Raw genomic sequence first — 12,311 nt, 5'->3', positions numbered from 1 at the left:
CAGGGGACACAGCACACACAACATTTAGAAAGTCCATAAAAACACACACAAAAACTCTTGCTACAGTCAGGTTTTACTCTTGCAGCATCCCTTGGCGGATGTTTTTTGGTGTTTTCTCACACTTGGGATTCCTTTCCTTGCTATAATTAAATAATCTCACTGGGTTCCTACACAGCATATTCCAGCCCTCAGCTTAGTCATCTCCTTTCTTACAGATGGGAAAATGAGGCAGAAAAGAGGTGAAGGGTCTTACCCAAGATCACCCAGCAGGTTACTGGAAGAGCCAGGAATAGAACCCACATCTCTTGAGTCTTGGTTCAGTCCCCTAGCCAGAACGCCACACTGCCTCCTCTTACAGAGCAACATTTTAAGATCACTGGCTACATTATTCACAATACCTGCCTAAACAGCAGAAGTAAAGGGTAAAAATTATAATTTTAGAATACAGGATTTGACTCCTGAGGTCTCGATTACATTAAAAGGATCCAGTGACTGAATTAATCCCCTTGTGCAAGGATTGAATGAGATTCACATGAATAATCACAGAGATTGTTGCAAGCATTAGGTAAACATTGTTAGCTCCAGGTCTTCTGACAGCCTTATTTTAGTCAACTTTGTCAAACCACTGAGCACCCAAATCTGACAGACTTAACATATAGATGCTCCTATACTGAATACATTACACTCATTAAGGATATTAAAAATACAGATCTCTACAACCAGAGACACAAATATGGGCAGCTATTTCAATGGCTATACATAAAACTTCTTACCATTCCAGCCTGATGTAAGAACCACATGAGATAATCCTCCTGAATGTCCACCAAGCTGGAAATCTCAGGGATATAAAACTTATCATATTCTACGTGTTTAACCTTCTGATTTACCTGGTGAAGAAAACAGATTGGTTTTAAAATATGGATATATTCAGCATTTTTCTTAGAACACGCAGGTTTGCTTTCATGAAATCAATTATAGCAGCTTGCAACAACAGGCCCCAGAAAGTCTTGCAAAAACAAGTAGTCCCTTATATTTTAGTACGAACCAAGAAGAATTGAAATAAACCTCTGATTTATTTTTGTTCCCCCTCCTCCTCACCCAGACTAACCACCACCAACACAGTGGGAGCAGAAAGCAACATGAGACAGGTATCTGTGATGCCACAGTGCACACAGTCCAGTGGCTCAGCAGCAGCACTCTTTAGAGTAAATTCTTCCTAGTGTTTGAGACAGGACTAAACAATCTTCAAGTACCTTGAATTCAGGAAAAACACTAACATCTTCCCCATCTTCCCCATGTGGTGTCTTGGTGGACAATGACACAGCTCACAAGCCAGGGCCATGACCACTTTGACCCTGCCAATTGCCAAAGGGCAGACAAGACTGAATCATCTTGAGCCAACACGCGCTGAGGCTTTCCTCTTACCTTGTGGAGTTTCTCCAGAAGTCTGAGAGCAGCTGTAATGTAGCTACTGAACAGGACTGGGATCAACAGTGTCTTTCTTCCACTGAGGAGGTAAACCACTGCGCCTTTATAGAGATCCACTAGCCTGAGGAAATATCTTGGGCACACTTGAGACCACCAGTTGTCTGGAAAGCAGAGGAACATCAATATATAAATCCTGAATTAAAGGCCAGAGGAACCCCTAACTAAGGAGTTACAGCTGAAAATAGGGGAACACACCCAAAGATTGTTTCAAAAAACTTCCCTATTTCTCTCCTAACTGTAGCACCAGGAAAGTGAGCAAAGAGTCAGCTAGATACCAGAAATTGAAAAGCTCTTCCCTTTCCACTCTCATACAACCACCCCAGTCATTACTGAGCACCAATGGCTGATCAGTGTGAGAGCCTGAATTCAAGGCTTATCAGCCTTCAAGATATTGTTTCAAGTATCTTGTATTCAAGATACTGCGATCTTGTGGGCAAACCGTTGTCTCTCATGAGCGATAAGAAAGCAGTTGCCTGGGCAATTCTCCATAGTACCACATACTTCTCTAGTGGGTGTCAGAGCGCGTCACCCAGCACATCTGCACTAAAGGTCTGAACTCCCCCTCTTCAGAAAGGCTGATTTCTTTAGAAAGGCTGATTTCTTTCTTGCCAAGGACAGGTAACCCTTACCTCTCCTCTGAAGGGACCCTGACTATTAGCTTCTTTGCTAGAACCAATCTACCTGCAGAGCAGAAGCTGGAGCCTGAGAAATCATTAGGTCAACTGTTAGAAACAAACACCAATTTATCCTCTCAAGTGTCAGCACAACAATAGATTCTGGCAGGCAGAAGTATGAGAATCTTTTACATTTCTGTATGCTAATAATCACAGTGGACTACGTACACTGAGTAGAGGAAGAAATTTGGTTCCAAAGCCTTTTTGAATTTAAAAAAAAAAAAAAAAATCATTAAAGCTCAAAATAAATTTCACTGGAGCAATGCTCCTGGAGGTCTGAATGCATTAGACAGCATTCTACATGATATGAGATTTAGTATAAGATAACCTTAAGAAACAGAGTAAGATGTAACAAGAGAAGTAGTAGCTTAGCAAACATGAGTAACAATCATTAAGCAGCATATGCTCTGCTTAGCTTAAAATGAGCTCATAGGAAATAATATTAGCAGAAATGCAAAGATTCAGAAGTGGGAGAAGACCTGGGGTGTTCAGCTTGGTCACAGACCAGCCAATAGGTTTTTCTGCAACTTACATAGCACAAGGTAACTTTATGTTATATTTAGTATATTCTTTTATTTACCTTATACAGAAAGGATATTCTAATGTGGACAAATTTATGAGAATTGATCATTTAATCATCAAGATACACAAAATCTATGTTCACAGAGAGGCATGAAAATTTATCTGGAACTGAGTCTCTGAATGTGGGTAAATTAGATAAGGTAAATTAGATTAACCTCCCTAGTAAGTGTTCCTTGAAATTATATTTTACTTCTAAATTAAAACAGTTCTTAACCTGAATTTTCTTTCTCATTTATTATCCACACCACCATAAATTTTATATGTTTTATATTATTGTAACAAATTTCCCCTATCTTACCTGTAGGGCACATTCTTCATTTCCTCATAGTTCATGTTTAAAATTCAAATTTTATGTTTATAATTCTTTTACATGGGAACACAGGTTTTGGAGGGAGGACTCCTTGAACGCTTTTGCTTCCCAGCTGCTTTTTAGAGGTGAGTGCTTCATAACAACACTATACCACAAATAATATTCAATTATCATTGCAGCCGTTGTAACAGAAAAATTAAACCAACACAAAATCACGACTGAAAAACCTAAAGGCAACACTTTGTGTCCCAGCTGAATGCTCAGAGCAACATGCATCTTAAATGCCAACCTCTTACCAAGAACTTTGCTGGGGTTGGTATCTAGACGCAGAATAGCCATTGCTAGAGGAAGTGTTAACGTGATATAATACTTTGAGTCCTGGAAGGGTGGGAATTCAGGGAGAATCAGATAGATCCTCATTGCCTCAACATCTGGTGGTGAGCTGGACAGCTGAGGAATCAAAAAACTTTCAAAGCTCTTCAGTACCTAGAGGAAAAGAAGACAAAAAAAGGCAACTTATCCTGAGTGACAGAGCACCTACAATGTAGATGATGTGTAAGAACTGATGAAATGGAGCACACTGCACAGGTGGACTTAACAGCTTTTGCTGATGATCTTTTAAGAACACTCCATAGGACAGGACTAAACTCTGATTTTTCCAAAATGCTTAAACATTTGGATAGGTTTTTCCAGGGCTGGCTAGAGGTTAGTTAACCCCTCTTGTTAAGGTCACATCCCTGCTTTAAAAGTCAAACCCAAAGTAAAAAAAAAAAAAAAAAAAAAAAAAAACCAAAAACAAAACAAACACCACACTATAAAAATTATAGCTACAAATGGCATGGAGAATAAACATGATGTTATCTCACAGCTCTGCACTCGTGAGAGAAATACTCCAAGTTAGAATAAATAACACAACCATAAAGTACTCAACTCCTGACAGGCAACAAATGAGCACATCGTCATTATTTACAAGTATAGCATACACAGAATTAACTTCAGCAGCCGTTTCAAGTATTAAATGCCATGAGATAAAACTTTTCTAAAAACAAGTCTTAGAGACACATTCTGAGAAGGTGACAATCAGCCCAGGACAGTGGAGAAGTTATCCATTGATACTATGAAGGATCTGGCCTGCAGATTTGCAATACAACCCTTCCCCAAAAAAGCTGCTGTTACTTGCATGTTACAGAGGGACAAAGCCTTTATTTCCCCTCTGAATACTCAAAACCCCAGAAGTGCAATACCTGGTCTAGAAGAATGGAGTGCTGAGAGTTCATCAGCTTCTCAAAGAGCACTCTAGTGGAGTTCAGATCAATCCCTGGGATCTTCGGACTGGTTTTAAAATGTTCATCGATTCTTTAAAAAAATCCCAGACAGACAGGCTTAAGTTTAAGGAAGAGACACCCTTACCTGTGTATTGGCATGGCCCGAGAGCAAGCAATAGAGAAATTAACTCTAGGGAATTAATCAGACTAGAAACAAAGCAGAAGTTGGAACCTTCTTGCTAAAGACAAGATGGACAACTCTCCCTTCTGAACTCCTCTGGGCCTTGGTTAGGGTTGGGATTCTTGCAGAGAAACACTTTATCAAAGTCTTTGATTTCCTCAGGACTCCTTCACTGACCTAAGAGCCTGCCTAGACAGGCCAGACTGCTTAAAAGCCTATAAAATATGTATCTATCATATGCATCAGGATCCTCTGTGTTGTATTCATATACACTACTTTTATAGCAAAATCTGTTTAATCACACCAAGTAAGAAAGGGAAGGGCGATGCATACAAGACATTGACTGCTATGCAAGGGAACATCAGATGAGGGGTTTGGAGAGAAAACAGGGGAAGATATTCAGAGTAGCTTTTTGGCAATTCCACTCTTAAATTTTCTAAAACTGAACAACCACGATCAAAGCACAGCACAGCTGAGAATAGTCTTCACATGGTCTTTAGTTGCAACAAAGATGTGCTGCCCTTTCTGCTGTGCATGAAAGCCTGTAATTTACTTCGGCTACCTGTATAAGAGCAATAACGAAGGCAAACCTGCAGAGAACAACAGCCTAAGAGGCAGATCTAGCAACACTGAAAGTCCAGGCCAGCAGGTAAGCTACCTAACTCAGTGTCTAGAGCATGATCAGCATCTGTAACAGAGGCTCTTGGCACCATTGTCTGCAGTAAAGCTGCACATAAAACCTTGCAGTTACTAGTAAAAAAGGTCATTGCTACAATTCCATTGACCTCAAGGATTTCCCAAGTCCGTCACTACTCATGATACTGTGCTGTATTAGACACTCTGAAGGAAAAGGTAGCTATTAAAGATAGGATGCATTTGTCAGTTTGCTGGTGTGACTATAATGATACGAGAAGCTAAACATAGCCTGCTGTAGTAGAATGGCTATTTCCGTAACAGCACAGGCACCAGGCTGGAAATAGCTCCTCAGAATCACACTGCAGTACAGAGTGCTTCAGGCTGTGATGTGCAGAAGTAGTATTGGAGCATGCCCAGTCACACAGCCATAGAAAAGCTGCTTTTCCATCTAACCCTGTGTACCACAATGCTGTATTGCAAACAAGCCTATATAGCATTAGGATACTGGAGGGATATACTAGGGCATTTCTGTCAAGTGCACAGTGACATAAGGCTTCACATATAAAGGTACATGGTTAAATACAGCCTCACTTCAGCATATGGTGGCTTCAAATTTTGTCATTCATTTGGTCAAAGATTTTCTGTAAAAGTTAAGTCCTGCACTAGCCAAGACATCATTAAAGTAGAAGGAAAACTGCACTGGGGTGATGAAGTCGTAACTCCACTCATTTCCACATTCAAAGGAGTCATGGGACTATTTACAGTGACTCAACAACTTGGATATCTCAACAAGTGTTTTACACCAACATGACACAACTCTCCTGATGCGGTAACATGCTGCCTTGTCACAACACTAAAGAAGAAACCATTGGACAAGCAGAAAAATGCAAGAATAGTGAGTAAATTGTTTTCTTTTTCAAGATGCTCTTGGAAAATATTACTCAAAGATTACTCAGAGTAACTAAGCTTTTCTTCACCTAGTTACAGGTCATTTACTCATCACGTCACCATAAAAAATTTCTCCTCCTCCTCATCTTATGCTGCTACCTCCCCAACATTTACAGACACAGCCAACACAATCCTTCCCAACCCACAGCCTTTGACTCAGCTATGCATATTACAACCTTGTCACCACCTATTGTTGGTTACACCCATTTGCAATTCCTGCTTTTGTAAGCAGGAGCACAAAACTTTCCACAACTGATGTCACCTAAAAGGAAAGTGCTTCCATGCTGCCCCAGATGTATTTTTTAAGAGCAGCCTATGTTGAAGTATACCTCCACACACACCAGCCCCAACCAGCTAGCTCAGCTGGGTAAGAGACTCTTCAGATACCTGGCATCACTCACTTCCCTTAATGTCATATTCCTATCCCTCTCTTTTAAAGATGTTGATATTCATTTCATATGGAAAAATAACAGTCGTGACAACTCCAATGAATCTGTGCCACTTACAGTACACTCACCATGCACTTTCTTAGACCATTTGCCTCCCTTACCCAGTTCTAACCACCCACCTCTTTAGCGGACACTCTGTCTCCCCTGTCTCTGCCCCTGTCTCCTGTCTGATCAGAAAAACCAAATCCCACTGCAGCAGTGAGTGAAGTAAAGGGATTCCAGCCTGCCTCAAGGGAAAGCCACGCTTCTGCACTCTGCCACTTACTTCTTCTCCAAGAAGCTTCCATTCCAGCAGGCAGCTGAGGACAGTATCTGAACAACATTACTGTTTGCAGCAGGAAGACAAAAGAAAACAGAGATAGAGGTTATGACCACATGTCCCAGCAAATCTCTTCAGCTCTCTTCCTTCTATGGGAAACAATGTCAGGATCACCCCTTCAGAGGCATAGAGGGTAAGTGGTTCATTCAGGATCATGTAACGTCCCTCTTTGAAAGGAGGGATGTTAGCAGTGCCTCCTTTCCACCTATTCTGCCCTTCTCATGGCAGGCACACAGGGGAAGGAATTTTATCAGTCTGTTCACAAGTTCTTGCTGCTTTTTATGAACTCTAAGCACACAAAGGACAACTTCAAAATCCATTTCCCACCCACCATTTGCAATGTTCTGAGGCAGCCTCAAATTCCTCTGGTTTTGCTCGGAAGGTCTAACCTGGCAGCCTTGTGACTGGCAACTGTCCTCCCCTTGGATACGACCAAGAACCACACTTGAAAAGGCTGCTAAATTTCAAGTGAAAGCATGGCACGGAAGCCAACAAAATTATGTAAATAAAACTTTCAGCAAAAGGCTTGTCCAGTGCCACAATACCTACTTGACAGAATTAGAACTGTTCTTTTCTAAAAGCTTTTGCCTCCAGACATCTATAGTTTCATCATTTATTAAACAGGTGTAACGTGTTTCATTTATGGTCCGGAAATCATCAGCAGGCAAGGAATTCTGTGAGAAGATACAGATTTCAGCAAAGACAAGGCTTGTAAAACAATTCCTTCTTATTCATAATCTCCGTTTCCTATATATAACTGATAGCTTCCTTAGTGGGGGGTCTCTGAACAGGTTTGGTTCGGAAGCTGTGACATTACTAAGAAGTCCAAAAGGAAAGGCATAGAAAGGCATGGAAAAACCACAAGATCATCATCAAATACATTTTTAAAAAGAGGAAAAGCAAAAAAACCAAGATATCATTTCCTTAAATGACCAAAGCCCTCTTAAATGCCACCATATATAACTACAGGCTTAGTACACTTATTCTAGACCTATTTCCATACCTCAAAAAGTGTGTATCAAACACTTCGTGAAAGAAATAAGAAGACAGAAGCAGAAAAAACAATTCAGCATTCAGCCCTCCATCCAGCGTATCTTGACAAAACCCCTGTGTATGTGGTCCACAGCCCCAGTGTCTCGGGAGGCAGCCCCTTGTTTCCCATCTGCAAAGGAGACTGGACTCCCCTCCCTGCTGATCAAACTGAAATCAGTGTCTTCCCAATGGCTCTTTGACATGCCTCTAAAGGAAGGCAACTTTCAGCCACTCCTAAAAAGTTGTAAATCCCTGTCATCACTGGTAAGGTTTGTAAGGCAGAATGGACCCCAAACCAGCACTTCATTTTCGGGAGATACTACCAAAAACAAAAGATGCATTGTGAAGGCTGGGACAGGGGAGCAGACTTGAGAAGATACTTCATTTGTTTTACCTCATATTTGGAGCAAAGCACAAATGTTTGGTCTCCTCCAGAGAAGATATGTTTAACAATGTGATATTTGCAGGCATCTGTTGAAGAAAGAGACATGGTTGTGTTAGAGGCTGACGAATGCAAGTTCCTACTGTGCCTCTTCCCCCACATTTGCACTGCCAGCGTCTCAGGCTTTACACTACAAGGAGCACCCGAGTCCCTTGAAGGCCAGGCTGAAATCAGTTGGAACTCAAGCACTGTAGCACTTTGAGAGATACACAGGGCCTGGCAGGAGGGAAAAGCTGAAATTTTTAAACTGCAATGGAGGGTTTAAAGAGAAACCAAAGCCCTCGGAAATCAGTATTAGTACAATTTCATGAAGGCTCAAGATCGCCAAATGTTGAGCTCTGCTATGAAAAGAGAAAGGGAGAGGGCACACATTAACAGAGAGAGCAAGAGGTCACCCAGTAATTTCCATAGTGCATTTAGGACAGGAGCGTGGGTTTCTTTTCCTATTTCAAGAATTTTCACAGAACAATGTCAAGATGCCTTTAGACAGCTATGGGTGAAATGAAATTATTTACATCCATTTGCAACTCCAAATCATGCATAGTACATACCAGGTTTCCCTGAGAGTTGCCCATTGTGAGCTGCCCAGTGACCCTTGACGGGAGAGGGACACTTAACATTGCAAGTGTGCCCCGTTCCCAGCTGGCCTCTTGTTCCACAGCCAAATGCATAGATCATTCCTGAAGAAGGCACAAAGGCTAAAGTGTGATGTCTGTAACAGAGACGGGTACAAAGTTTGGGCCTTGTTTAACAATTAAAAGAAAAAAACCACCATACAAATGCAGCCTAAAACTTATCTCAGTTCCCCTGGGCCAGAAGCTGGTGCAAAGCAGCATCTTTACACTAGCACCAATGCTCAGTTTTTGCCACCTGATGGCACCAGTTTATGGGATGGAGCTCTTTAGGTGAAGTGACAAAGAGCAGTGTGTGCCAGCATACAGCTGGTATCAGGCTCACAGACAAAATTAGCTTAGTCATTTACTAAGCCTGTACATATCAAAAGGCAACAACACAGCACCAGTGTTACTAGCTCTCTTTTCATGAAAGACGCTGGGAACTTGTGACCAAAGGGGCTGCTGCTCTGAAGTCTTGATGAATTAAGATGGAAAGGTATCTTTTACCAGGTTACAGCACAGGGAACAACCCCAATTAAAAAACAACCTCCTTTAGAGGGCCTTAAAATTCTCATGGGAAGTAAAATCTAAATTAATTTAGTTTTCACTTACAGGATGCAGAAGCAAGACTATTCCCCCTATTTACAAGACCTGGTGTCAGCATTAACCTCCACCAAAGAGAATTTCTGACTGCACACAGCACTCACCTGCCACAAGCAATCTGGGATACTTCACTGCCCATTAGCTCAAGAACTCTTCGGGGGTTCACTTCATCATTCATGGAGTCATGTCCCAGTTGCCCACAGGAACCTGCACCGAACGTGAACACCCCTCCACTCTGTTAGCAAATCAAACAGCATATTCTCCATTTAGGGACCCATAACCCAGCAGTATCTCTCTGACTCCAGTTTCAGTACAAGCCCAAGCTTAGGCAGAGATTACTGGGGATTTCAAAAGATTCAGAAAAGAAACTTGGGTTCTGCTAATGCAGCTTCCAAACAGGTACCTTGCTACACGTCAGAGATTGACAGAATTATCTTTAGGTGTGTCTATACCAGTCCAGCTTTCCCCCACTGTCACCAGATGAGTCTGAAATCCCAGCAGGATTAAACATGGCTGAGTAGCACCCATTTCCACAGTACTTTACAGCCATCTCTGTCAGCTGTTGATCAAAAGGACTGTGACCTTTTTCCTTGAACAAGAGCTTCCACATAACTGATCTTCTGCAGTATTTTTCCCACAGGAATCCCAATGTCAGCTGTTTTAATTCATTTTACAGTGGAGAACACTGAGGCACCAAAAAAGGAAGCAATGCCTAGGAAGTGACAGAGGCAAGGCAAGAACTGAGCAGTGATCTACCAAATCCTAGCCCTGTCCTCTGTCCACTAAGCTATACACCACTTGGAAACAGCAGGTTTGGAACTGAAAACCTCTTGTAAATGCTGTGAGGGACCGCTAATGTTTCATTTAAACACCCACTTGTTTTGACTTGCATTTTATTCTGATGCACAATACCACCCTCTTTTTATCTTCCAACAAAATGCTATTTTCACCCCTTTGGATGTACATTTGTTAATTTTTTTGCTCAAAGCTAATTTCTTTAAGCGATTCACCTGAGTTTTACTATTCATTATCATGGATTACTAGCATCTTCATCTTCAAAAACAGCAATGGATCATGTTGGCAATGAATCTCAGAATAAGTTATAATAAGACTATACTTTCCATTTAGTTTCTTTTACTGGAGTCAGATGGAATACGGTAAGTCAATCTGTTCTTTCCTACCATTACCCAGGAAACTAATGTGAAACCATCAGGCAGGCGAGATAGCAGCCAGGGTTCCCAGGTTAGCATCTTTACCTTTGTCAGAACTGCTGTGTGTTCCTCTCCACAGCTGATGTAAACAACCTTCTGAGACCGCAGCAGCTTCACATGACACGGGGATTCTCGGTCTGCGTTGGACAAAGAAAATAAAGGAGCTGTTTCATAAACACAAACCTAAATGTCTGAGAAAACCATTGGCAGTTTGATTTTCAGATGTGGTCTACATGTGCAATGGAAGCTATAACAACTGTGGGGAAAAAGCACACATCCTTGAGTACTTCACTGCTGCTTTCCTCCTCCAATTCTTAAAAGATTTGTCCTGGCTCAAAGAAAATTGTCCAGAGCAAGAATGCAAATATTGAGAATCTTGTATAAACTCAGCATGCACTTGCAGTTTGGGAGGTATGATGAGCGCAGCCTAGCTACACCCACCTTCAGCCTCATGCTCTATTCCAGACTCCTCACTGACGACTGCAAACATTTGTTTCCAAAACCTTGCTTAGACCTTTTCCATACAGAGCAATCCTGACACGTGGGAGACACCAGCGGAACACACATGACAAGCTGAATCCCAAGATATTTAAATGCCTAGCGTTCCTTCTGTTGTCATCCTTTAAGAAGATCCTCCTACTTGCAAAGGCTAATCTCTGCCAACCATTAAATGATGCTTTTCTCCTTTACTCTGACATTCTAATCATTAAAAGCGGGTCTCCCAAGGATGAATACACTAAGCAAGGTTACATGTTTTACTGACGTAAAAATAAAATAAAAGCTAAACATTTCAAGGAGCAGTAGGCACCCCAAAACAGTTGGATATTAAGGGGACCAGCTGCTTACTTCATACCAACAAAAAATCAGGTTCCTACCTATAGAAGTTGTCCATTTTTTAAGACTCTCACCCAAGGGTTTGACAGGTGCTTTTTTCTGGGTAGTGAAAGGAAAATGGTCACATTTTCATGTATTTAGAAATGAGAGCAGATTTTTCATTTACTTTGTTCTGTATTTTAGCACTCTGATCTTTATTTTGACAGGAATGACACTTCTTATCTCTACAGCATAATTGTTTAAATAACTGTGCTGCAGACTACTCATGTTTGTAGACCTTGCTGTTCATGTTCACTAAGTATAATTCACACTGCCTTACCATGATTCACTTACCATAAATATCAAGTATTTACTACATTGTCATGTATTGAGGGTAAGCAGAGTACGATCCCTGGCCAACACAGCCCCGCAAGAGATGCCCCTTATATATTCATCTAAGATTAGCCCCATGTCAAAGCAAGCCTCTCATATATAAACTGCAACTTTGTTGAAATTAGAAGCATTTATCCGCCAGTCTACATTGAAAGAACATGGCTGCTCTTATACAAGATCAGCTCTAGCTTACGTATAGTACAAGAGAATAGACCTGGAACATTTTTGAGAGAACACAAGATATGCAACAAGTCTTACAGTTGTGTTTCACATTCCTAAAAATGTAAAGATTAAATGATGCATACAACATTTGAGTATCCTTTGCTAAACTACAGGCTGTTTTTGAGTAAT

The 12,311-nt window shown here is 41.2% G+C and overlaps 1 protein-coding gene across 6 annotated transcripts in view; it reads right to left on the bottom strand.

The window, feature by feature from the left end:
* The window catches only part of HERC3 (HECT and RLD domain containing E3 ubiquitin protein ligase 3), a 53,325-nt gene that overhangs the window by 15,972 nt on the left and 25,042 nt on the right, over positions 1-12,311 (bottom strand). For 5 of the 6 annotated variants that reach the window (XR_012775546.1, XM_075500556.1, XM_075500557.1 and 2 more), the window contains exons 6-15: positions 10,800-10,891; positions 9,648-9,778; positions 8,878-9,038; positions 8,279-8,355; positions 7,402-7,526; positions 6,799-6,858; positions 4,299-4,410; positions 3,351-3,540; positions 1,426-1,589; positions 774-887 (exon numbers count right to left, since the gene is read on the bottom strand). Coding sequence is in view for 4 of the 6 variants with exons in the window: in XM_075500556.1 (XP_075356671.1) it covers positions 774-887; positions 1,426-1,589; positions 3,351-3,540; positions 4,299-4,410; positions 6,799-6,858; positions 7,402-7,526; positions 8,279-8,355; positions 8,878-9,038; positions 9,648-9,778; positions 10,800-10,891 (1,226 nt within the window). In the remaining 2 variants the exon portion in view is untranslated. Of the gene's footprint in view, positions 1-253; positions 403-773; positions 888-1,425; positions 1,590-3,350; positions 3,541-4,298; positions 4,411-6,798; positions 6,859-7,401; positions 7,527-8,278; positions 8,356-8,877; positions 9,039-9,647; positions 9,779-10,799; positions 10,892-12,311 lie in introns of all 6 variants that reach the window. The other variant, XR_012775547.1, reaches the window with a different exon arrangement.

Source organism: Mycteria americana, chromosome 4 (genome assembly GCF_035582795.1).
Source record: "Mycteria americana isolate JAX WOST 10 ecotype Jacksonville Zoo and Gardens chromosome 4, USCA_MyAme_1.0, whole genome shotgun sequence".
NCBI lineage: Eukaryota > Metazoa > Chordata > Aves > Ciconiiformes > Ciconiidae > Mycteria > Mycteria americana.
The sequence above is the reverse complement of the archived record's forward strand: the minus strand, read 5'-3'. Positions and strand labels throughout refer to the sequence as shown.